Source organism: Leguminivora glycinivorella, chromosome 2 (genome assembly GCF_023078275.1).
Source record: "Leguminivora glycinivorella isolate SPB_JAAS2020 chromosome 2, LegGlyc_1.1, whole genome shotgun sequence".
Lineage (NCBI taxonomy): Eukaryota > Metazoa > Arthropoda > Insecta > Lepidoptera > Tortricidae > Leguminivora > Leguminivora glycinivorella.
The window spans coordinates 32,353,054-32,380,898 of NC_062972.1; the positions used below are offsets into that span (position 1 = coordinate 32,353,054).

General features: G+C 37.2%; 1 protein-coding gene across 7 annotated transcripts; it reads left to right on the top strand.

Annotated features, from left to right (window-relative positions):
* Positions 1-1,949: 1,949 nt before the first annotated feature.
* LOC125240796 (putative fatty acyl-CoA reductase CG5065) lies at positions 1,950-27,825 on the top strand. 7 transcript variants are annotated; one of them, XM_048148942.1, is made up of 8 exons: positions 1,950-1,977; positions 21,471-21,671; positions 22,013-22,321; positions 22,704-22,899; positions 23,875-24,067; positions 25,683-25,922; positions 26,564-26,827; positions 27,548-27,823. In XM_048148942.1, the coding sequence occupies exons 2-8, from the start codon at positions 21,474-21,476 to the stop codon at positions 27,702-27,704; spliced, it is 1,557 nt and encodes a 518-aa protein (XP_048004899.1). In that variant the 5' UTR covers positions 1,950-1,977; positions 21,471-21,473; the 3' UTR covers positions 27,705-27,823. The 7 variants fall into 7 exon arrangements, with proteins under 7 accessions (XP_048004899.1, XP_048004872.1, XP_048004853.1 ...); XM_048148915.1 differs by lacking the exon at positions 1,950-1,977 and adding an exon at positions 2,841-2,953; XM_048148896.1 differs by lacking the exon at positions 1,950-1,977 and adding an exon at positions 19,200-19,348.
* The last annotated feature ends 20 nt before the right edge of the window (positions 27,826-27,845 follow it).

Genomic DNA, 27,845 nt, shown 5'->3' on the forward strand with positions numbered 1-27,845 from the left:
GCAGCTGCTGTCAGCTGCAATTCACATTCCTCCATATAGGTACACAAGGTATCTGATGTGTGAAGTGCACTTGAAGTTGTTATTTCCATTGGCGATTCAATTAATCACATTGGCGTTTCTTGACCACCAGGCGAATACAGACACGTCTCAATATATTAAATAGGCTTCAAATAACGGTACAGAAGCTTAATAGCAGCGTTTTACCTTACAATAAAACGCATATTAAGCGAAATACCTTATTTGAAGCCTATATTTTTAACTACGCCTGTGGCTACAACACTCAGTTGCAATAAACCAAGGCACATTTATTTTCCCATTTGAGGGTATTTTTTGTTCGCTGCTAGTAAACAACATTTTTAGACTATTCAGTTTCGAAGATACGTCTTTATTTCATTTCACATTTGAATTTATAAATGATGCAACCGTTTGGTAAGTGGTATATTGCAACTTCGGTTAAATTAATATTTTGAGAACCAATGATGAAACATCGTTGCCGTCCCTACGGCACGGGTCGCCTGGGGGAAGGGGAAACCTGAATCGTAAAACTGGAGTTGCAAGTTGTTTACAGGTGTTCAGCTGTAGGTACCTGCTGTGAACCGCTACGCATCTACAAACAGTATCGCTGTCTCTCAATATATTAAATAGGCTTCAAATAAGGTATTTCGCTTAATATGCGTTTTATTGTAAGGTAAAACGCTGCTATTAATAGGCAATTAAAAACTGCGGGCCGATTTTTGAGTCTTAGGCGTTCGAATTCAGAAAATTGTTACTGAAAATAATAAGCAAGTTACCGTTTTCAACCGGTATTTTAGTGACAAAATCCCTTAGGTATGCGAGATTCAAAAATCGCCCTCCTGAAAGCAAAACACTTAAACACAAAACCTAAAATTTAGAAAATTCTTCGTCATTTTCATTCTTTTGAATGGATTAGTATACCTATGTACAATTTTATTGTATGTATTTACAACATGCAATGTGTTGGTTGCTGAAACCAATTGATATCTATATAACAATTATGCAGTTTGTATACGATTTAAATATTTTTTAACTAGCTTCGCTCGCGTTAGAAAGAGACAAAAAGTAGCCTATGTCATTCTCCATCCCTTCAACTGTGGACATCCACATCAAAAATTACGTCAATTCGTCTCTCCGTTTTTCCGTGAAAGACGGATAAACAAACAGACACATACCATTTATGATATTAGCATGGATTGTATATTAAACAAATATATATATAATATATTAACTAACTAAAACCACAATAACCTTGCAAAGATTTAAAAAGTCAATTTAGCATTCAACAAGAAACAGAAGGGTCGGGATATTGTAGTGTATTAACTGTGTATATTCCAATATTACAAAGCGTTCTTATTTCTTCATTAGAACATTTCCAAGTGACATCGAAGAACGTTATACTCCTCATTAAAGTTCATTACCACCCTCTGACTGTGAAGTCTATTCGAACGTACATTTGAAATGAAAACGATATCTAAGTTAGGCTTGGGTAGTAAATGCACAAATAGTACGAAAGACACGATTCCCTGCACTGTACTAGACCGAACTACTCCCAAATGGTTCTGCTCTCTAGTACATTTAGTACACGCACACACGCGCAACAGAATGGGAGCGTAACGCCGTGGCTTGCGTGGGCGACGGCGATGCGACGCATACGAAATCAAACCTTATCGATATGGAAGTATGAGACGCAACGGCGATGCAAGACACGGCGTAACTCTGTGCCGCAACCGAACTAGAACCGACTGACTCGGACCGGTCTCGAAACGGTCGATCAGCTCTCGGCTACTACGAGGGGGCATTACTGTACGTCATATGCTCAATTTTTGTCTCGCTCTCTCGGTGTACTACTTTACTAAATGTCCTAAAAGAACGAGCTAGTACACTTCGGAGATCGTACTAGTTGGGAGCGATCTTTCCAGTTAACTAGCAGGCACAATTCTAATCTAAGTTCATTACCAAGTAAGTAATAGTCTGTGAGTAATATTACGTACATTATTTTTAAATTAAAGGAAAACGGAAAAATCATATCTCCGGCAGGACTCGAAACCTGCGACCATCAGGGTGCGTAGCCGAATGGTACAAACGCTCATGAAACGAAACTCTCGTAGATATCTATCTCTATCGCTCGTGCGTATTGGCGCGACAGAGCCAGACTACATTTCGCGGCGTTTCGTTTTCGTTTCGCGTCGCAGAAGTGCCATTCAGCTGCGGCACCAGATCTGGATTGGTCCAGCCGTCCTGAGCAACTGAGCCACGGAGGCCTGTTATCATTGGCTTATTCAATTCAAATAAACTTGTTCGTGCCTCAATTTTTAAGGCGCTACCAAAACGCATGGATAAATGAAGGTACATAATTTCATTTAATTGTATTTTTGTTGTATAAATCTCTTTAACTTAACAAATTGATAATTTTTAGTCATAGATACAGGAAAAGGTGACCTATTTTCCTTACAATTTGATGTCTACTAAGTAAAAAGTATGTAGGAGCGTCCTATAATTTTATTTTTATTTTTTTGTAATATAAGTTAAGCAGGCTAGCACTAAACAGATTTTTTCAACTGATGTATAAGTTTCCTAAGGATATTATTTTGATGTACAGTGATCTGCAAAAGTGACTGACAAAATCAATGAGCTCATTCATAAGTTCCCCATACAATTTTGCAGCCCACTATACACTTTAACTTTGAATTGTCTTCTTTGGCATCGTCGCAGTGCGTTTGTTCTGAGATTTACAAGCAGTTATCTTTTACGAGCGCGCGTACCGACGCCTGTAACCACCGACCCGACGATTGTGGATAAAATTTAATTTCGACTATTATGGACTTGGCATGGCGGAACACTTGTGTCTTTTCTTTTTGAGATTACGCTGAAAGTTCCAAAGACACTAGTATCACTAGTCTACAGTCACTAGTCTTAAGCTCGTCAAGTTACAATAGTATTGTTTTTTTTAACAAACAAACAATATTTTATTTACAGGAAAAGGGTATAAATTACGTGACAGTGTAAAAGACAAATTGTATCACCTTTTCCGACTGTTTTAAACAGTATGCAAATATTTACAAATGGTATACAAAATACAATCATAAAATTTGACTTGTGTGCGACAGCTTACATTATACAATATATATTATATTAGACATTTAACTATTTGTCATTCTGTTTTCTGTATAACTCATAAACTCATGTGCGGTATAGAAACTACGATCATGAAGCCAATTTTTAAGTTTTTGAGTAATTATTTAATTTTATTGTATTTACGATACTTGCTTAATCATTCGAAAGTTATTAGTATGTTGGTAGGATAGTAAATATTCCGTTTTTGTGTTTTTTTTGTGTATTACTTGTAAACAGTGTGAAGTGTGCAATTAAGAGTTTTGTATTGTATTGTACATACCTAGTTATAAATATAATCAAATGTTACAATAACTATCGATAAAAATTGCGCCCAGCACTATTCAACTTTACAGCCAGCAAGCGAGCATCGCAGAGATGAAATATTCAGTAAATTGTACCGGATTTAGGACCAAACACGGCTATCGACTGTCCATTGTCGACGTCACAACACTATTTTATCGACATGATTTTCATTTGCGAGCTTTGTGCTGGACTATGTTTGAGTAATATTAAATTTGTAGTTTAAAAATTTGAGAATCGTATTTCAACTACGATTTGATTGAGCTCAATTTGAGGTAGAATCCTACTGGGGGTTACCGTAAAGTACTAAAGCCATTCAGTTTCGGTTGAGAGAGAGGGACGGAGCTATATAACAACTGGTAAAGCTGTGTCCCTTTCTCTTGTTTGTGCATTTGGGTAGCCAAAGTGTAGCCTGTTTTTTCATCGCCTTAATTGGCTAAGTGTTTCATGCGCTCTGCCCCATTTGGGAATACAGGCACAATTTTATGTACATTATTTTCCAAAGAAGAAGCGCTGGTAGCCTAGCGGTAAGTACCTGCGACTTTCGTTCCGAAGGTCGCGGGTTCGAACCCCGGCTCGCACCAATGAGTTTTTCGGAATTTATGTGCGAAATGTCATTTGATATTTGCCAGTCGCTTTTCGGTGAAGGAAAACATCGTGAGGAAACCGGACTAATTCCAATAAGGTCTAGTTTACCCTTCGGGTTGGAAGGTCAGGTGGCAGTCGCTTTCGTAAAAACTAGTGCCTACGCCAAATCTTGGGATTATTTGTCAAAGCGGAGCCTACGCTCCCATGAGCAGTGTCAAATGCCGGGATAACGCAAGGAGGATGATAATGATATTTTCTAAAGAAGGGGGTTAGTCTATGACCTTGACAGCTCTATGCCGTGTAGTATGTTATTTATTAGCGTTGCATGACCGCAGCATTAAATATTTACAGACAATTAAGCTGCCAGTTGCCGCGACTGCGACTCGAACTGACTGCCAGGCGACTGAGTGGCGCCCAGGCAAAGATAAACTAAGACCTGATTTAGACAGCGTGCGAACTCGCATGCGATTTTAGTTACATTGCGGGCTGTTGCAATTTTGCACAGCCATCAAATACCGCAATATAATAAAACTCGTATGCGAGTTCTCGTACCGTCTAAATGGGCCCTAATACAGATAGGACACATTTATGACAACCTTTCGTATACAACTGTCAAAAATTAACATTTAAATACGAATCATAAATATTGAATTTAAATTTATATACGAATGATAAATAAATATTGGGGACACCTTACACAGATCAACTTAGCCCCAAACTAAGCAAAGCTTGTACTATGGGTGCTAAGACTGCTAAGCGACGATATACATACTTAAATAGATAAATACATACGTATATACAATATACATAGAAAACATCCATGACTCATCAACAAATATCTGTGCTCATCACATAAATAAATGCCGTTACCGGGATTCGAACCCAGGACCGCGGCTTAGCAGGCAGGGTCACTACTGACTCCGCTTGACCGATCGTCATTATTTTTTGCACCATTTTGTGCATTCTCCATTTAGCACGGTCTTCTGCAATCCTAATAATAGCCCCTGTGTTAATCCCTTTGACGCTTAAACTGCCATTAATTTGACAATTCTCCTTTGCTATTCCGTTTCCTTGCTAGGGCCACTTACACCAATGAAAATGGAGGCTTAACCCGAGGGTTAACCCACCATTTTATATGGAATTCGACAGATGACAGCCCACTAACCCGTTATCATATACACTACCCGTTATACACGTTAAACTTTCGTGTGACATATTCAAATTATTAATAAATCTGCGGTTGTACTCACCTTATTATATCCCAAATCCAAATTGGCCCGAAAAATGTCGCAGCAATAGCGATGTAATAACGTGTGTACTACCGTAGATTCATTAATTATTCAAATCTATGTTATTCTCATCACTGATTACAGAATATAGCATATCGATACCTCTGGGTTCAATTGGCGTAAAGGACATTTTGGCGAAAATGAGTTATATATACAGTTTTGTTCAGAATTTCAAGCGCTATCGATCTGTGTAGTTAAAATTTCGATATCTCTTAAAAAGTTGCCTTTACGACCAAGATTTTCTACTATGGACTTGCAAAAATAGCTTTTCTGAAGGGGCGTAAATATCAAGTCATTAATTATAAATTATTATTTGTGTCGTAAAGGAAATCTACAAATAAAAATATAGTCGTAAGTCACCTTGTTATATATTGTTGCCCTATAAGCCCTTACTTTCTAAGGATCACTTTCTATAGTAGTGTGATAAAGTTGGGCGTAAAGGACAAGTTTTTTGTTCTTCGTCCTTTACGACCAGCACTAAAAATATTTTATCCGCAACTGTAATCGATACCTTTGGGTTCAATTGTCGTAAAGGACATGTAATGCAGGTTTCCAAGAGAAAGATAAACCCACTTTTTTGTTTTTTTGACCTATATTTGTGACGTGTATAAGAAAAATATGCAGATTACGAGTATCTTTAACCTAGTGTAGCAACCGTAGTGATAAACTAAACGATTTAGAAGATAGATGGTTGTAAAGGACACGTCAAAATGTTATAACGTCCTTTACACCCATGATTTGATAGGGTCGTAAATGACGGTCTTAGATGATTTTTATACAAAGTCGGGGCGTAATTGTAACCGAAATGGTACAAATGTTGTTCTAAGTTTACAATTAAAAACTGGAAAAATGTATCAAAACGTACTTAATATGGCATCAGTTTAATGCAGTATATTATTTATCTAAGCTATCTTAGTAACAAAAAAGAACAAGACTAATATTTTATATCCAGTTTTGTAATAAAGAAACAATATTTGCTTAAAAACTATCTAATACTTTGGCAACAAATTCAAAGTTATTTTTTTAGTATTCGCCGCTGTCTGAATAGTCAGTAGGTTACGCATTCAGTCTTTAATTCTAGCAGGGAAACGCTTTCGTAGTATTATTATACTGCGGCGAGATGTAGGTAATTAAAAAAAACATTATGGTAATCAGGGTACGTACCCAAATGCACAAACGCTCACGATAATATCTATTTCGTAGCTATATATCTTTATCGCTCTTGCGTATTGCACCAGCAGGCCTAGCACATGATGGCCGCGAGAGTATGTCGCCGCGAGATAGACTACCTGTCCTTATGTCATTAATACGATTAGACAAAGACGTGTGATCTATCTCGCGGCGACATAATCCCGCGGCCATCATGTGCTAGGCCTACAGACTGCATTTTTGTCGGCGTCTGTCGTCGACGATTGCCATTCAGCTACGCCGGCAGTAAACTTTAACAGTAGACTATACTAACATTTAGTGCGACAATAACAGGTGCGTTTCGCTAACGAATGAGCGTTAGCGTTTGGTGACTTGGCTATGTACCCAGGTACTTAAAGCATTGACTATAATATTTCTAGGATTGAACTCATAATTAAGATTATTCTTATTTAACAGGTTTAAGGCTATATAACAATCTTCTGTTTTAAAATTATCAAAAATATGAATCCACATAGTAGGTAACTAGTCTTGACTACAGTTTGTATACGCGTCCTAACTTGCGTTTATAAATAAGTACTTAACTCTTAGTGGTTCTTAAAACTTCTTTCTACTTTAGACTTAAAATTACTGTCGTATTAATATAGTCTACTATTCACAGTTGCTGATTAAAGTTTACGTGATTACAATTAGTGTTTTACTTAAACTACGAAAGCGTTTCCCTACTAGAATTAAATACTGAATGCGTAACTTATTGAGACAGCCGAGCGGCGAGTACTAAAATAATAACTTTCCAAAATATTAGATAGTTTTTAAGCAAATGTTGTTTCTTTATTGCAAAACTGGATATAAAATAGTCTTGTTCTTTGTCTCTGCTAAATATTTAGATAAATATACACTGTAACACTAATGTGGCTATTCTATGCCATATTAACTACGTTTTGATACATTTTTCAAGTTTCTCAATTGTAAACTAAGCTTAAAACAGTTGCCATTTGTACCATTCCGGTTACATTTACGCCCCGAATTTGTATAAAAATCATCTAAGACCGTCATTTACGACCCTATCAACTCTAATTGTTCAAAAAAGTCGTGGATGTAAAGGACGTCCATAGCATTTTGACGTGTCCTTTACAACCATCTAACTTCTAAATCGTTTAGTTTATCACTACGGTTGCTACACTAGGTGAAGGATACTAAAAATCTACATATTTTTCTATATACGTCACAAATATAGGTCAAAAAACAAAAAAGATATAAACATTTTTCTAAAAAAAAAGTTGTTTTTTGCTTCTCCTGAAAACCTGCATTTTGTCCTTTACGCCAATTGAACCCAAAGGTATCGATATTTAATATGCTTCACTGTAAACTTTACATGCTACCATCATACCCTCTGTTTCAACTTAACTTAGTCTTTGCCTTTATCCAACTAGGCAATGTACCAAATACCCTGTTCAGTAAGAAATTTATTACATTATGTTATAGCCCAAAGCCACTCAACGAAAATAAACTTCACCACAAACAATTAAGGTTGAAAATCGTCTGCAGATTTTAGGATTAAGATAGTAAAAATAGGGTGCCTATCCAGTTGCAGGGTATTTTAGTGTAAGTAACATTTCGTCACTACTTTTAAAAAATCTCGTATCTCACGCTGTTCCTCAAAGTTAAAACGCAGTAAGTCTATATGCATTCCATACATACTTACTACAATTTTCTTTTCATTGACAGACGAAGATACAAGTTTTTTTTAAAGTAGTGACGATTTTCCATTTATATGGAAAAGGTGTTGTAATACACTCGGCGTAGGTTTTAGGACGTGTTTATTATATTGTTTCTCTATTATAAAATAGGGATTTTAGTTTATTTGTTTATATTTGTTACTGTCTTTTTTGTCGTTGTCTATCTGAATATAATATATTGTTAACTATCGTAAAAAATTTACTTTACGGCGCCCACATACACATTTTTACTTTGATATAATGCGTTTTCACTTAGTGTTCTGAACAAGTACGTAGCCGAATGGCACAAACGCTCACGAAACGAAACGCTCGTAGATATCTATCTCTATCGCTCTTGCGTATTGGCGCGACGGAGTCAGACTACCTTTCGCGGCGTTTCGTTTTCGTTTCGTTTCATTCAGAACACTAAGTGAAAACGCAGCCTTACTTATTGTTTTGTTACAGTAAGGTTTTACGAATCAATTTGTACCCAAATACTTTTAATTCTCCAGTTAATTTGTACCTACCCTTTTAACTAAACGAATTCTTACTTCCTTGTATCGTATCCAATACAATTTTGGAATCGGAGGGAGGAAATCTCCATTTTTATACTCGGAGAGCTGGCGACGGAAATTGGTCATTTGGAACACAGCTAAAATCCGTCTTAACAAACAGAGCTACGGAAGGTTGCATTCTAATTCCTAGTTTTTTTTCTATTAAATAAATAATGACTGAGTCCCGCGGTATACTCAAGAAGACTTTTATTACGGGTACTTAAAGACAATGAGTAATATACCAATACTTAATACATAGACAACATCCATGACTCAGAAACAAATGTCTGTAGGTACTCCCCATATAACCATAATCGGTCGCCGTTCCTACGCAAATCCTCCTATTTTGTGTACACACAGGTCTTCGGGTCTCAATGCTTAGTCGCAGTACGGTCGACGTTTAGTCGCGGCGTCCCAAATGGGGACGATTGGTAACAGGCACAAATGGTCACAGAAGTGACAGAAGTGTGCACTACGCGTGCACACATTGTTACCGTTTGGCGACTACTTTCCCAAAATCATTCGTTCATTTCATTCTTTTCAAATGGCGACTGTCAGAGACGTCAAAGTAAAAAAGAAATAAAATCATTTGACATTAAAATGTAATGGCGTAAGAATTTGTTAAAGATAAATATTGTTTGCATTTGTATTATAATGTGGGCTAATTACCATGGCCAATTAAATTGATCGAGTGATTTCATAAAATAAGTCTAAATTTATCAACGCGCCATCAATTTACCTCAGTTTAACCAGTAATAATATTATTGACTACTCGGTGTTTGCGTGTTATGTATATTGATTGGTGAAGTTTTAGTGCTCTGGTGCATATACTATACTGAAATAATAAAAATAATGCCTAGAAAACCAATAAAGTTGTTAAAATATGGATTAAGACGGTAATATTCCATGTAAAAAACAGTCGCCAAACGGTCACCAAACGGTCAACAAACGGTCGCAAAATGGTCGCAGCGTACACGCGTGACCGAAAGCAGAATGGCTTCTTGTATTCATTTTTTTCAGGTATCCTCAAACTTTATAAACAATTAAATATGCCGTCGTACTCAGTTGCCCTCACTAAAGAAGATTAAAAAAAAATTGTAACGTGCGTACCGAGCTGCTGGGTTGTTACTGGGGACGCTATTGCACAACACCCTGCATTTTATGATTAAGCACTGAGACTTGGCACAGGTTGTTCCTTGGGTGGCCCTGAGTAGATAAAGATCGGGAGGCATTGAGAGCCCCCCTTAATTTAGGAGGGAAGAGGGGGAAGGCTGGCGCCGCCGCGCTTCCTTTGAAACCATATTTCTCTAAAACTATACAAAATAGGGCATGCGATATATCATTTTCGGATAAATGAAGAACGAGGAATTCATTTTTGGAACAAAAAAAATGTATTTTAGAACAAAAATATAAAATAAAATGGGAAAATCTGAAAACGAGATTTTTTTTTATACATATTATTGCACATTTTATGAAAACTGTAATGGTTTTTTTTAAATAAAAAATATTATTTAATAGCTACATTTATCTAGTTTTAGAAAATGTATAATTTGTTATAGAAATATATTATAGGACGAGTGATAAAAAATAATTTACATCGCCCGATAGGGTGATTTGAATGCTCATTTCAATAAGTTTTGTCAATGATTTCAGGTATAATCACTATTTTTAACACACGAAAGCCGTAATCATTGTAGTTTATGGCTATTTTAGTGATTAATGTACTTAGAATAAAAAAAAATACAAAATTTTTAAAAAATATTAAAAATGTGATAATTTTTTTTAACATTATCCTATTTTGTTCTTTCTACACAATATATATCTAAAAGCAATAAATATCAATAAAAAGCCACATTTATACAGTTTATAAAAATATATAGTTTGTTATATAAATATATTACGAAACGCGAGATAAAAAATAATGAAAATGAAAATTTTAATGTACGGGTCAGCTTGCATTATTCGATGAGGTGAGGTAAAGGTACTACCCGCTATGCAGTGGAGTTCGTCTAGTAATACAGAAATATACTTATTCTAATAACGTTTACACATGTAAGTATATCACGACCCAGTACAGAAAATTGTAAAAGTCCTATAATATAGTTTATTTTGATTGTAAAATAAAATTGCATGTGACTTATATTGCAAAAAAAATGTCTTAATCACGTTCTCCTCTCCTAAAGCAGTTCTGCATGCATAGGCTTGAAGATTTTTTAGCTTACTAGCAGAATTTAGTTACTTCCTTTGGGCCCCCTTAGATCGGTTTTACCCATCCATAAAAGATAAAATAAAAATCGTCATATTCTTCCTTTCAGTATCAATGACAGTTAGTTATTGCGCAATAGTGCCATAAAAAATAAACTGGATTCGTATTAGCATTAATGATTTTTGAACTAAGACATTGCTTTTGTACAAAGGAGAACCTCAAAAAATGGTCTGACTAGACGAAAACATGTGTATCGGGGCTAGTACTCAAGGCTCTCAAAAAGTGTAGCTATTTTGAGTTATTCAAATAAAACAACATGAATAGTCTGAATTTAATTATGTATATATCACAACATCCACTGCATAAGCACATCAGCTCCGAACATTTAATTTAAAAAGTCTTTTTTTACGGTTGCACCTTACGCGGAACTGTTTTTTTACACCTGCATCCGACAATTTCGAGGCATATTTCTGCAGCAACAGGCAACGTTGCGGGCAAGTAGGCTCCCAAATCCCAATTGTTACAGACTTTCGTCCAGCCACAAGTAGCAAATAATGGCAAATTTTGAATTGGGTTTAGTTGACCCCATACATGGACACCTTGATATACCTATAACCCTTACAAAAATGGTGTAAGGCAGCTTTTGTCGGTGAAATGCTGTTAATTTGGCGGTCTTTTTTGGTTAATAACTATTTTCGGCACTCGTTAACCAAAGTACATGACGCAGATCTGGAATAATAAATATGTCAAGTAAGAATTATCCATAAATTATGCAAATCATATAGATAACTACTATTTCACAAGATGTATGTATTAGGATCAGATGTATATATCTGACCTATCATATCAATCGATCATTTCATGTAATATAAATAGTTAAATTCAGACTATATAGGAGTATGTTGTTTAATTTGAAGTACTCTAAATAACTACACTTTTTGAGAGCTTTGAGTACCTTTACCTCACCTCATCGAATCATACAAGCTGACCCGTACCGTACATCAAGGTCGCCCTGCCACGTCACTTTCATTATTTTTTATCTCGCGTTTCGTAATATATTTATATAACAAACTATATATTTTTATAAACTACATAAATGTGGCTTTTTATTCATATTTATTGCTTTTAGATATACATTGTATAGAAAGAACAAAATAGGATAATGTTATAAAAAAGTTATCACTTTTTTTTTTTTTTTGTATTTTTTTTATTTTAAGTACATTAATCACTAAAATAGCCATAAAAGACAATGATTACGGCTTTCGTGTGTTAAATAGTGATTATACCTGAAATCATTGACAAAACTTATTGAAATGAGCATTCAAATCACCCTATCGGGCGATGTAAATTATTTTTTATCACTCGTCGTATAATATATTTCTAGAACAAATTATACATTTTCTTAAACAAGATAAATGTAGCTATTAAATAATATTTTTTATTTAGAAAAAACCATTACAGTTTTCATAAAATGTGCAATAATATGTATAAAAAAAAATGTTGTTTTCAGATTTTCCCATTTTATTTTGTATTTTTGTTCTAAAATACATTTTTTTTGTTCCAAAAATGAATTCCTCGTCCTTCATTTATCCGAAAATGATATATCGCATGCCCTATTTTGTATAGTTTTAGAGAAATATGGTTTCAAAGGAAGCGCGGAGGCGCCAGCCTTCTCCCCCTCCTCCCTCCTAAATTAAGGGGGGCTCTCGATGCCTCCCGATCTTTATCTACTCAGGGCCACCCAATGAACAACTGTGCCAAGTCTCAGTGCTTAATCATAAAATGCAGGGTTCCCATACAAGACATAGCAATAGCGTCCCCAGTATGTAAAGGATCGGGGATCATATTATTATGGTCTTCTATAGAGCAACTAGTATTGTGCGGCATTTCACAATTGACACTTGTTGAAGTAGTCTTCATTAATATTACTATCAACATTCATTTCAGCGATCTGTACTTCTTTTGTCAAGATTTTTGTATAGATAAGTGTCTACAAATTTGTAATGTTAAAGAGACATAAATAAAACGTAGTAGAGTAAATAATGTGTTTTTTTTTGTAACCCAAACAAAATACTTGTAGATACGAGTGCGGAAAAGAGGAAAATCGATACGAGTAGCAATAAATTAATACACGAACGAAGGGAGTGTTTTAAATCGACACGAGTTGTGAATGTCCTTTTCGCACGTGTATCGTACGACGATTTTCAGTACCTAAATCTAAGCTAAGAGTTTCGACCAGACAAGAAATGAATCATTGCTTGATTTGCTCGCACTACTGCGTTAAAAAAAGCAGCATCTGTACTGAAAAAAACTATCATTGCGCAACAGAAATTCTATTAATATCACAGTAAATACTCTATTTCATTTGATTCCTACTTTTATTGTGTAAAGCAACACTACACTTCATTTTTATCAATAAGAATTAAAAATTATATATTTAAGTAACTATAAAGTGCTTATCTATTTGTATTATCATTCTGCACTTTTCTTAACTTTCCCACATTTCTATAAAATGTCGAAGAGTGCTTAAATGGTCGTCGTCGTTTATTATTATTTAATTCGCTCATATTTAAATGATTCAAAGCAACCAGTCCACAACTTCACAAGACAGTTTGAGAAACCTTCGTATTTCAGATTGTCATTTGCGGATACAGTGGTTTAGGAGCAGTTCGGTAATCAGACCTACACATGTGTGTACAAATTCTGTCAATGTCACTGTCAGAAACCGTTCTGACAGTGACAATGACAGCCACAAATTCGTCCACATGTTGTTACCGTTATGTGTGCAAACGTCGACTAATAAAGTGTCGTTAAAAGTCATTCTGACAGTGATATTGACAGCCACAAATTCGTACACATTTTGTTACCGTAACGAGTGCACACGACGACTACATTTTGTTATTGTATCAATACGGTCGCATTGTTTGCACGCCGTTACCACGCGTTATGTCACATTTGACAGTTAGTTACTGATTTGAAGATTTTGCGACTGAAATGGTTGTATGGGTCATCACACAAACAAATGCCCTAGCTAGTAATTGACTTCACGATGCATAAACACGATGTAGATTCTTTGCAATGGCCGTCCTGCGGGCGTGGCACACAAGTGTGATGTAAGTCGTCGGTGCGTCCCTATCGCGCTCACAAATATTGCAAGAAGGACAGCCTATCACTTCGGCTTTATCGCGCGACCGTACGCCAGTGACCCTATCATGGTCGCGTTTTTGTCACTTGTCATATCACGCGTCACTTTCGCACACACATAATTGTTAGACAGCTGGCCATCTTAGCCCTGCAGGTCTGAATACATTATCTGCTAAAATATTGTAACAAGGGACGTCACATTCACACTGCGTACTATTTTTCACCTTGCTTCGTGGCTGGCTCTCAGCCTATTATTGGTGTTTTGCGTAGAAAATAATTGGAAACCGGTAATATCCTGTCATGGCGTCAGGTGCAAGGGATCGCCGTTTAGACCAGGGAAAGGTTTGTTTTAATTAAAAAGGATAAAGGCATTTTCCTCTTTTAAGGCATACTTAATTTACTTCACAGGGTCAGTGACCCAAAAAGGATTTTGGTTTTCGACACAAGAGATCGTCACACTACCCTATCCTGAGCCATTTCACGCCAATTAGACCGTTTTCACATTATCCGATCCGATATCGGATGTCGGAAGGATTTCAATAGAAAAATCCAAGATGGCGCCTGTAATGTATGGGATATCGGTCCGACATCCGATATCGGATCGGATAATGTGAAAACGCACTTAGGCACACCGAGAGCGGACAGGTCTTAGGGCTTACGCACCAGCGATATCTCTAGGACGCTCCCGCGTACGTTTTCCACCCGGGTGTCCCACATATGCTTTTAAGGCACTAGCTAGTCCCACCGCGAGCTAGTAAACTATGAGCTATCGGCTATAAAAACGAACAAAAGATGATCACTCCGGTGTAAATAAAAGAGACACGGCGATGTTTATAGTTACTCGCCCAGCGGTGAGCTATCAATATCGCCGTGTCTCTTTTATTTGCACGGGAGTGCTTATCTTTTGTTCGTTTTTATAGCTGATAGCTCATAGCTTACTAGCTCGCGGTGAGACCAGTGCCTAAGGCATACATAACAAATTTAAATTTGGAAGTTGAGGATCGGAGAAGTCAGTGTCAAGATGCCATTTTCACAAACTATACTCTGTATCTTTAGGTAATTCAATAAATGTAAACAAAATCTACCCTCAAAAGGCTCATGCCAATTGGGGGTATGACATGAAACGACCAAATAAGAAGGTTAAAGACAGGTCACACAGTGAAAGATCCGCTTGGTAAAAGCAAGTAAAAGTATTTGGTAGGTCAATCGAATGTTGTAACTGGGCCATTTTTTTCAAAGTTGTCCACCCCACTTTTTTTGTAAAATGGGTATTTTTTACGCGATTAATACTCAGAATCGCGAGGTCTTTCGATCCTGATAGGAGAAAAAGATTTCCATACATTTTTTCGAACCTTCCATTCCGTTACCGCCATACAAAATGTATGAAAACATATGGTAACGGAATGGAAAAAAAACCTTGGGACACTTTTTTTTTCTCCTATTAGAATGGAAAGAGCTCGCGATTCTGAGTGGAACCCACATAAAAAGTTCCATATCCAAAAAAAAAGTGGGGTGGACAACTTTGAAAAAAATGGCCCAACTACCCGAACATGTACAATATTCTTTTTACCACACGAACTGGTATAGGCTCTCTTGATTCTTTGAAAACATATAGCAGAATTGCATTTTATGCACAAGAGTGCATAGTTATTTCACACGAATTTTAGCTTGATGTCTTAAGCTAGATGGTAGAATTTACCTATGAATGATGATTTTGAATCATAAATATTGAATAAATTGATGGATTTGATTTAGTTTGATGTTTTACAGTTAGTATTTTGTCTGTGTTGGTGTGGTGAAAAATGTTGTGTTCCACTCGGTGGCAAAGTTTGTTTCACCTTCGTGCCTTGACACCCTCGCAACGCTCAAGATTCCACTTCTCGAACCACTCGCTACGCTTGCGGTTCAATATTGAAGTTTTTCACTTCCTCGGGTATCAATATTGGCACGTGCGGTTAAACAACTTTGCCCCCTTGTGAAACAAATAGGTAACTTTAACTATAAAACTCCCGTGAGACTCATACATATTTAAAAATATTTTAAGCGGGTTACTCACGTATTAAGTCGATATAGCGTTCGACATGTTTCGGTTCAATTTCGAGAACCTTTCTCAAGAGTAGCGACCCCGCCTTTACATGTCGAGAGCGCGACGCATACTGCGGGCGCTTGCTCGGTGCGCGCGGCTGCTGAGGACGGGCGCAGGGGGGGTCGGCGGCGCGGGCGACGTCACCGTGGCGAGATCGGAGCTACCCGCTTAAAATATTTTTAAATAAATAGGTAACTATTGTATTTTAACTTCTGATTAGCAGAAACGTCTGCAATCGATGCCACTAGGCTTAGAATAAATTTAAAAGTGGAAAATGTCTGCCTTGGGTGAGACTTGAACTCACGGCCTCTGGATCGATACTCCAGCGCTCTGCCAACTGAGCCACCAAGACTTCAACCAAGCCAGCGAAATTTTCCACTACTAAGGTCAATGGGACCCGTAGCGACATCTACCGTAAGAGTGTTAAACTTCTTAAACGGCAACCGGAGTTCCAAGTCATATTGGAAATTCACCAGTTACGATGCGCTAACCATGCTAAATTTTAACTTCTGATTAGCAGAAACGTCTGCAATCGATGCCACTAGGCTTAGAATAAATTTAAAAGTGGAAAATGTCTGCCTTGGGTGAGACTTGAACTCACGGCCTCTGGATTTTCCACTTTTAAATTTATTCTTAGCCTAACTATTGTATTGTTTACGTTCTTTTCAATAGGTACCTACATAAGTATAAAGTAAGTATAGCGATGGTTACCCAACGTCACAAACACAATCGCGTACGCTCCTTCGCGCATCGCAGCTAGCTCTCTCTCTATCACTCTTCCGTATTGGCAATTTGGCACAGATTATTAATAACTTACTAACGTAACAAATCCTTCACTTGCCCGCAAAACGACAAATACCTACGATTTATTTAACTAATACTAATAACTGAAATAAATGTCATATACAAAGAAAAAGTGACCAAGGCCTCCAAGTGTTCAAAGCTGGATTCGAACCAGCGTCCTCCGTTATCGCGACGGATGCCTAAACCACTCGGCCATTCGGACACGGTGGCAAGGGTCGAAATTTTCAAGTATATGACACAATAAAATTACTGAAGGCTTATATGGTTAAAAGGGATGGCACTACAGTGTTGCTACTTTTTAATATCTACTATTTTTGGTCAGACTGAAGGGTGGCGTAAAGCAGCAACATTTACCTATAAAATGATTAAAATGCTTCTTAAAAGATGAATTTGAATCCCAGAAGCTGTCCTAATAATTTAGTTATAAAAAAAACCTTTTTACTGAAATAGTATTTTATGCAACAGGCGTTTAAAGGAGGTCAAAAAAGACGAGTGGCGTGGGTAACTAAGACGCCACGAGTGTTTTTTGACTAAGTTAAACACCGTTGCATATACATAGTAGTTTTTCTACGACCATGCACTTAGTTTTTAATAGTTTTCTTGAATAACTTTCGTAAAATTCACACTGTTTCCTGTATTTTGACGCAAAGGCTTACACTGTCAGCTCATCTGCCTAAAGCCTTCCCGCGCACGCGCGCAGTATCGTTATAACAATGCGTTGCTATGGTTACAAAGCCAAACAATGCGTTTTTAGTTTACTGCGCGCATGCGCGGAAAGCCGGCGGACGCTGGCTTCGGAGAATAGACTTTTATGTAGGGATTTAAAGATCTATGCACGACCCTGTAAATGACGAATAACAGTTCGGGAGTAGGAAATAGTACATTACATCAGAGGCCGGGAAAATGAGGATTTCCGGCCAAGTGGGTATATACGGCCGAGCGAGCGTGCGAGCGAGGTCGGATAGGGATACGAGGCCGGGAATCCGTTTTCACGCCGAGGCATGTATAGTGCTTTTCTCAAACATACAATGAAATAAAAAAAAATGCTCTAAAGGACAATATTTTATAAAAAAAAGTTACTTTGCAGGCCTAGGCCTAAAAAATAATATGAAATCCCTTTACAGTCCTCTCGAGTTGTTGCGCCCAAAAAGCGATACTTCCCAGCCCATTTTAAGGAACGTAAAGACAATATTTCATTGCATGTTTGAGAAATAGTACATTACGATACAAGTGCGTAAAAAAGGAAGTTCGAAACGAGTGGCGATAAATTAAAACACGACCGAAGGGAGTGTTTTAAATCGACACGAGTTACGAATTTCATTTTTGCACGCGTATCGTACGACGTTTTTCAGTACAGATGACCCTCCGAAGTTTCGACCTGGCATATAATGAACCACTTCTCGCACTAGTGCGTAAAAAAAACCCCATCTGTACTGAAAAATATATTACTTAATTTCAATGTTTTTAAACACTGTTTAGAAAATATTTTCGTAGGTTTCGATTAGAACACCTGAAATAAAATAAAACACCCGTAGAAGTGACCTTTAACCTTTCCTTCAAACTTGCTTAATGTTTTAAGATTTTACAAACTTGACATTCTCATTAACATGTCAAATGATTAATTAAATATTGACAGGTGACAGCCGTCAAAATCACAAGGTGCTTGAACATTATCGGCACGTCAAGGGCACGTTCGCAGCCAGTTCTGACATTTTTTACCCAGGCCCCGTAGCCAAATGGCATTTCTCCGACGCGAAACGAAAACGAAACGCCGCGAAAGGTATATAGTCTGACTCTGTCGCGTGAATACGCAAGAGCGATAGAGATAGATAAATAAAATAAATAAATACATATTGGGGACACCTTACACAGATCAACTTTTAGCCCCAAACTAAGCAAAGCTTGTACTATGGGTGCTAGGCGACGATATACATACTTAAATAGATAAATACATACTTATATACATATAAAACATCCATGACTCAGGAACAAATATCTGTGCTCATCACACAAATAAATGCCCTTACCGGGATTCGAACCCAGGACCGCGGCTTAGCAGGCAGGGTCGCTACCGACTGAGCCAGACCGGTCGTCAGATATCTACGAGCGTTTCGTTTCGTGAGCGTTTCGTGAGCCTTTGTGCATTCGGCTACGCACGCAGGAAATGTACAAAATTTTCCTGCAAAATTTTAATTTTTGGCACGAGAATGCTCTCCGACATGTTTCTAAAAACCCCTTCCTCGATGAGGATTATGACATTTCATTACGGAGTTCCTTTGGCCACCTTTCTGCTCCATCATTAGATCAGCTCCATGATACCAATTATTGGATAGTCATGTGATTTACATATGTGTGCAAAATTTCAGCTCAATCGGAAACCGGTAAGTGGGCCAAATTTAGCTTGCAAGAGAGCATTTCTTTTTTTTCACCACTTTTATGAAATGTGATATTTTTGAAAAAAATTATGGTATTTCTACTAGCTTTTTCAATCCTAGTAGTTAAAAAAATTGTCCCATACGATTTTTTCTTATTTTGTTACCATCTTCCGTACATGTGTGGGGTAACAAAATAGGAAAGTAACAAAAATGTATGGAAATTCTGGGACACTTTTTGTCTCCCAGTGAGATTGAAAGTACTCGTGATTCTGAGTACAATTGACCTAAAATTCCCTAAAAAAACAAAATAAAAAAATGGCAAAAAAAAAAAGAAATGCTCAAGATTTCATTTCAGACAGACAACGGGACAGGGTGAAAGTAAATAAAAGCTTATAAAACGCGCGCTCCTGAGAAATTCCCTCAAGTCATTGTAACACCTACTGGGTCTAGCATTGTTACTTTTACTTTACTCACCATTTGTTCATATTTGTAATCATTAAAATTGGCTAACAATAAACAAAAATTAGGTACCACCTATAATTTTGTTTTTCACTCTGGGTTCACTACCTCTGGATCTGTCAAATTTGATGGCTGTTTGATGCACTTTTTAAGTGCAAAGGTATCTATCAGATTTGCATAATTCGATAATATGTAAATAAGGTGATTCAGCAGTTTTAGAAGGTATTATTTAAAATTGTATTTTAGTTAAATCTTGAAATGTTTACATTACATTATTCATTTGGACTGAGTTGGTTGCGGGTTGTCTGTGTGTGACAAACTTAATTTATATTGTTTTAAAAACGGTATGTCGCAAACAGTTATGTGATTAATAAATAGGTTAATAGCCCTTTAACTTTAAGGGAAGGATCTTTAAGTCGATTACAATTAATTTCTCTAAGAAACTAGTGTCTTAACTCTTACTATCATTATCGTGTTATTTTTTTTATGTAAAAAAAAATTAGCACAAATTGTATTGCCAGGAGCTCATTTCTTGAAGTTACAAGTTACAATTTACAAGCGGCTATCAATGTCTAATATGACAAGATGGAAAGAGACTTCCGCTTGTAACTTGTAACTTTCAGTTTTGAGAAATGGGCCCCAGGTGGTTCCTGTTATTGAAACTAACGACGTATCGAATTTAACGGGAAACAAAAAACTCTGTGTTGTTATAATTATCTTGTTTGGATTTAAGTGAATATGACACAAAATATTTGGTCTATATCGAATCAAGCATTTCTCTAAACTGGAAGTTACAAGTTACAAGCGGAAATCTCTTTCCAACTTGTCATATTAGACATTGACTACCACTTGTAAATTGTGACTTGTAGCTTCGAGAAGTGGGCCCCTAGTCAATGTCTAATATAATAATTTGGAAAGAGACCCGCTTGTAACTTGTAACTTTCAGTTTTGAAAAATGGGAAACTGATATTTTAACGTATATTGACCAGGGTACGTAGCCAAGTGCACAAACGCTTACGATAACAATATATTATAGTAACTAGCTATCTCTATCACTCTTCCGTATTGGCGCAACAGAATCATACTGCATTTCGATCGGCGCCTAGGGTCAACGATTGTTATTTTGGCGGGACCGGCAGGCTGTAAGTCTGTGTTAACTGAGCTATATATTTCATATGCAACTTGGCGCTTATAAATAGCCTAACCACAAAATTAAAATTTTGAAAAAACCCCCGACTGCGACATAGTAGACCGATTTTCATGAAACATGGCTAAGAACACTCCCGACTAACTCAGTTTTCAGACAAAAAAAACTAAATCTAAATCGGTTCATCCGTTCGGGAGCTACGATGCCACAGACAGACACACACACAGACAGACAGACAAACAGACAGACAGACAGACAGACAGACAGACACACACACAGACAGACACGTCAAACTTATAACACCCCGTCGTTTTTGCGTCGGGGGTTAAAAAACCGAAATAGAAGACCAATTTTCATGAAACATGGCTAAAGAACACTCCTGACTAATTCAGATTTCAAAAAAAAAAAACTAAACCTAAATCGGTTCATCCATTCGGGAGCTACGATGCCACAGACAGACACATGCACACACAGACAAACAAACAGACGTCGTCACCTTCAAACATTGTCCTTCTATTGCAGAAAATGGAGTCCAAATCCTCAGTGCGGGAGTTTTACAAAGGCAAAAACGTGCTTGTGACCGGGCCCAGTGGGTTCATGGGCAAGGTGTTGGTGGAGAAGCTGTTGTATACCATCCCGGACATTGGACGTGTGTACTTGGTCTTAAGACCAAAGTGGGGCAAGACCGTTCAAGAGCGGCTGGAGCATATGCTTAGTTCACCGGTATGTTCTTTGCTTCCAAATATTTCTAGAAAGTATTCAGAAATTATTTAAGTATTAGGAGTATAATTATTTATATGAAAAGGGTAATTTTGGAACTATAATTTAAATTCGTCTTAACCTTTTGAACGAACTGTTATGGCGGACGTTGTCAAAGCAACTTTCCTACTTGAGTTAAGTTTTATATTACCTTCCCTATCTCTACACCCATCTTTTTTATTTAGGCATATACACCCTTTATTCACAGGGGAGGAAAGCCTTCAATAAGTGACCCATTTCAGTGGTCTATTGATCCTTTCTTTTATCAACTGTTTTTGTTGTTTCCGCACTTTGCAAAATTACAGATGTTCGAAAGACTTCGAAAAGAGCAAAAAGGTGCTTTCGAGAAAATGATACCAATACAAGGAGATGTTCTCAAAGACGATTTAGGAATATCAAATGAAGACATGAAGATTCTTTCGGAGGAAGTATCTATAGTGTTCCACATGGCGGCCATTTTGAAGATGGAGGCTCCGCTGAAGGATAGCGTGGCTATGAATACCGCTGGGACACAGCGTGCCCTTGATGTCGCTAGGAGGTTTAAGCATCTGGTGATGTTTGTACATGTGTCGACAGCTTTCTGTTATCCTGAGTATAAAGTTTTAGAGGAAAAGGTACGAACGTAATCTTAATAATTGACTAGCTTACAATATTTTCCAGTAAAATTGAAGTCGATTGCTTGATCAGGTTAAGAAAGCTGCAACAGGCGGTCTCCTTTTTATATCAGCTATAAGAAAAGGGACTTTTGTTTTCCCGTTAGGAGGTATCAAGCTGACACTTTATTTTCATTTATTTTTCATACATAATCATGGATTCAAATGTACTCCCTCGCCATATAAGAGTCATTTTGCTCCCTTATGGCACAATCACACATGGTAGCCTCATATCCCTCGCACTTTTTAAACTCGACAGGCAAATGCTTTCTGAACTCTCTAAAATGCCTTCTTAATTCTCTTCATAATTATTTTAATCAGACAATTTTCACTACTCTTTCAGTTCCACGATCCACCAGTGAACCCCAGCGACATCATGCGTATGTGCGAATGGTTAGATGACAAGCAAGTCTCTCTCCTCACACCGTCTCTGCTGGGCCAACATCCCAACACATATACGTATACGAAGCGGCTAGCTGAGAGCTTGGTCTACGATGCGCATCCGGAGATACCCTGCGTTATTGCTAGACCCTCGATAGGTATGTACCAACTTCAACTGCAACTACTGCGCTGCCACAGTATAATAAAGAGTACTATCGTAGAGTATGGCCACTCCCGCTCCCCGCTGAAAGTGCCGCCCACCCCCTCTCGGTTACCTCACAGTTACCGCCTGTCAAAAACGCGAACAGTCGACGTGTCATATCTCACTCATACAAGCAGGTTACGCGTTCACCTACACGAGCTTAGAATGTGTGCTAGGAACGCGCCTCTTTCATATATTTGATCGCCAGTATCCGAGGTGTGGCGCTGCTCTCATTGAACAGCTTTGTTAAAGTATCATCTTCTTCTATTATCGAAGTTAGAAAATGTTAATAGAATAATTGAAAAGATTTCGGTTAGTATGAATTGATATGAATCGTCAAAGTTGGTATCTCCGTCTGCATTATCTTTTCTGTGTATAACGGGGAGTGCTCTAGAAGCGCTGGTAGCCTAGCGGTAAGTACCTGCGACTTTCGTTCCGAAGGTCGCGGGTTCGAACCCCGGCTTGCACCAATGAGTTTTTCGGAATTTATGTGCGAAATGTCATTTGATATTTGCCAGTCGCTTTTCGGTGAAGGAAAACATCGTAAGGAAACCGGACTAATTCCAATAAGAGGTCTAGTTTACCCTTCGGGTTGGAAGGTCAGATGGCAGTCGCTTTCGTAAAAACTAGTGCCTACGCCAAATCTTGTGATTAGTTGTCAAAGCGGATCCCAGGCTACAATGAGCCGTGGCGAATGCCGGGATAACGCAAGGAGGATGATGACGATGAACGGGGAGTGCTCTAAGGATCAGTTTAATTTTTACAATTAAGGTCTACACGACAATACTTTAATCTTCGCCAGTTAGATAATTGGCAGCGGCAGGTCTCAACAGAACTGTTCATTTTTCTAAAATGTTTTTGTCTTGCAAAGTCAAACAGAGAACTGTGCGACGTTTAGATTCACAAATATTTGTAAACTATGTATTTTCAGTGTGCCCCGCATATGCTGACCCTATACCTGGTTGGGTGGACAACCTCAACGGGCCCGTGGGCCTGATTATAGGCGCCGGCAAGGGCGTCATCCGAACCATGCTCTGCGATCCCAGCATATATGCGCAGGTCATTCCTGTGGATGGTGCTATCAACGCCATTATAGCACTAGTGATGATTGAGGCGGCAAAAAAGTTGGTTTATTTTTAATCTTTGTTTTTACTTCTCGAAACTTAGAATCAAATTAAAACTGGAACATGACACTTCTAGATCACTAGATCACTTTGCCATTTGAGCTATCAAGGTCCCAATGGTCAGCAAATGTTTCCACCACAAGGATCCTTGGGAAGGCATCCTCACCCAACCATTGATATTACCAGGTGTTAAGTATAACACCGATTCCTTTTTTTGGCTTTTTCTAGTTAAAGTGACAATATACTAAAATGTCCCGAAAAATCCGGGGATAAGAATGTTTGCATTATCTGGGTTTTTATCCTAAGATTTATGAACCTCCTATAGAACCATTTGCAGACGTTTCTATTTGATGATATAAATTAAAATGTCAGTAAACTCTTTTTAAGGTGTAGAGATCAAAGTCCTTATAGTCATTAGGGAAAATATTAAAATTTTACAACCACTAAATACTTCTTGTCGTAGATGATTTTTCTTTATTAATATTTTTTTATTCGTCCTAGTATCGTTTATATTATTGAGTTTAGGTACATTATTATAATCTGTACCATATAAATTAAAGTTTTATATTTAAATTAATTTTATTTATTTATTTAAACTTTATTGCACAGTAAAAATATACAGTTACAAAAGGCGGACTTAATTCTACATGGCATACTCTACCAGTCAACCTTTAGGCCAAACAGAGAAGACCAAAAAAGGTGCGGGATATGTAAAGAACACTAATAAAGACTTGATTTTATTGGACTACGTTATAAAAAAAATAGGGACTTATATAAATATATTTACCTATTTAAGATACTGATAACTATAATAAATACATATATTATTAATAAATACAAATAAATTACATATTATATGAATTGATTGATGATTAATGTTATATGAATTTTAAAATTTTTCGCAACAAAAATTTTTTTTTTTTTTTTTTTTTACTTTTTTGGACGTATTTTCACATATAAAGTAATTTTTATCCATGAAGTTGGCAATTAAAATGAGTTCCTTAATTTATTTTTCTAAAAACCAAATTTTTTGGAAGTTTTTCTTGTCACATTTTGACATCTATCAATGACTACTGTGAGACTATGCTCCGCAACTGCGCATTAGCGCCGTTAAGAAGATCTTTTCTGAGTAACAATACGGAAATGTTTTTTTTTTAATTGGCCATAACTCTGAAACTAGACGAAATCTAGAAAAGTTTATATGACATTTTAGTCTTAAAATGTGACCAAGAATATGCCGTTAAAGTTATATGGGTTCCTCGCGAGCACCTTGTATACAGGATGATTCATGAGTCGTGAGCAGGAGTGAACAGGGTACTGGGGAGGGTCACACTGAGCAACTTTCATAATGGGGCAACACTAAATTGTCATTTTTTTTTTCTTAACTGTGACTTAATTGATAATTAATCATCAATTAAGTCATAATTAGAACGTAATTGATAATTAGCTATCAATTAAGTACTTATCAATTAAGTCATAGTTAAGAAAAATAATCACAATTCAGTGTTCCCCATTATGAAAGTTGCTCAGCGTGACCCTCCCCAGTACCCTGTTCACTCCTGCTCACGACTCATGAATCATCCTGTATATACATAAATATTTTGCCTTGTTTTAGATCTGAAAACATACCCATCTACAACTTGAACGTGGGACACAAAAAGCCAACAACATGGGGTGAAGTTTTAAAATGTGCCAAAGAATATACTTGGAAATACCCCGTATCTTTTCCCTTGTGGTACCCCAACGGAGATATTACCACCAATGTTGTTGCGCATGAAATCAAACGCGTTCTGTTCCATTTGGTCCCGGCGTATATCATTGATTTCTTTCTTCTTATCTTTAGACAGAAAAGATTGTGAGTAAATTACTTAATTATTATTTTAGTTGAGTATAACACAGTATTATACGGGTAGTTACTTGCTTATATTGCGACGACATCCGGAGAATTACGGGTTACAACTGGATGAGACTAGTTCAGGACCGGGAGAAGTGGCGTACTAGAAGAGAGGCCCATGCTCAGCAGTGGGCGATAAAGATGTTTTGATGATAATATTGATAATGAATTATTTTTCAACTAACATAACTTCCTTACCAAACTCGACTTTTGAGCAGTAAAGTATAATGAGATCGGAAAAGAAGCAAGCAAATCGTTTTAGGACAAAGTTCATGATGAGGAAAATACTCTCTGTAAAGCACAGCTGTAAAGTTAGACCATCAACGAACTCTTTTGTAGTTTTTAATGCGTGCGTTTTCTCACGTTCTTTGCGCAATATTTCATAGTACGGTTTTCTCCACATTTATCTTCATTTTAAATAAATATACTGTCAGCCGATTTGCTCAACTTTGTGTCAAAAGTTTATAAGTCAGTGCGATACCTACAATACGAATTATGTGCAAATCTAAAGGGAATGGTACCGTGCCTAGATTCGTTTATGCCCTTTCAGATACAAAATATAGATATACGCGTTCTGTATCTAATATTTACTTTACTTGCAGCATGGTAAGGGTACAGGACAAAATCTCAAGAGGTCTGGAGCTGCTCCAATACTTCACTGTACGTGAATGGCATTTTCCCTGCCCCAACTTCGAAGCTATCCATAATACGCTGTCCGAAGAAGAACGACTAGTGTACATAACGCACAAAGATCCAAAAGAGTTTGATATGTGGGACTACTTCCACAAAGGAGTTGAGACGGGTCGCGTTATCTGCTTGAAGGACGATCTTTCGAAAATACCGTTAAATAGAATTTACTTTAAATTGTGAGTCTTCATTTCATAACCTTATCACCATTCTCTTGCCCTTCGTCAATTGGGGTCGGCGCAGTATGTCTTCCTCTTCCATACATCTTTATCACTTGTCATCTCATCATTAACTTGCTTCGTTTCATAATCATGTCCCGCACAGTCCATCCACCTCTTCTTCGGTTTTCCTCTTCTGTTACTTCCTTCCAATTTTCGTAACCTGCATTATCCATAATATTTTAATAATTATTATAAATGGGAAAGTGTGTGTGTCTGTTTGTTTGTCCGTCTTTCACGGCAAAACGGAGCGACGAATTGACATGATTTTTTAAGTAGAGATAGTTGAAGGGATGGAGAATGACATAGGCTACTTTTTTTCTCTATTTAAGGCGAGCGAAGCCGCGGGAAAAAGCTAGTAAATTATTTTATTTATATCAAAGATTTCAAAAAAGAAACGACCACCAAGCCTATACAACCCTCTTAAGGTCCGGAGTTACGATTTAGGAACCTTTTTTTATTTCAATAGTACAAAATCATTCGTTTTGTTCGTTTACAAGTTGACTTGAGACTTTGGGGGCATTTTAACGTCACGAGTCGACGTTTCGCTACGGTGCCTTCCATCCCTTTTGTCTGCAAGTGCCACAAACCAGGTCTCATCGACGAACTTGCGACCATCTCCAATGCGCTTAAGATTATTATAAAATACTGTTTTATTTAAATTTATTTGTTTTGTTTCAGCCTGTACGTACTTGACAGTGTAGTGAAGATCGTGTTCTGGTGCTTCGTGCTATCGTTCATCGTGTCGTGGTGTCAACCTTTACGAGACTTTCTGGCCTTCGGCGAACCGATAGTGAGGCGTGTACCATTTGTAGGCTCGGCTGTGTTTCATAAGTAACTTGTGGGTATTGTTTGATTTATGTGGAGTAGTCTTTCTCCTCGTTCAACTTAGGAAATCTACTTATAAGGATGTCAATGATGGATGATGTTGGTATTTCATGAAATCTTATTTATTTCAATATTTTACTTACTTGTTTTT

Bases quoted from the DNA above. Each gene is read 5' to 3' on its own strand.
- LOC125240796 (XM_048148896.1), top strand. From the start codon at position 19,316: ATGTGTGCAAAATTTCAGCTCAATCGGAAACCG. The intron at 22,322-22,703 runs GTACGAACGTAA...CTACTCTTTCAG, and splicing joins ATAAAGTTTTAGAGGAAAAG to TTCCACGATCCACCAGTGAA. The intron at 22,900-23,874 runs GTATGTACCAAC...ATGTATTTTCAG, and splicing joins TATTGCTAGACCCTCGATAG to TGTGCCCCGCATATGCTGAC.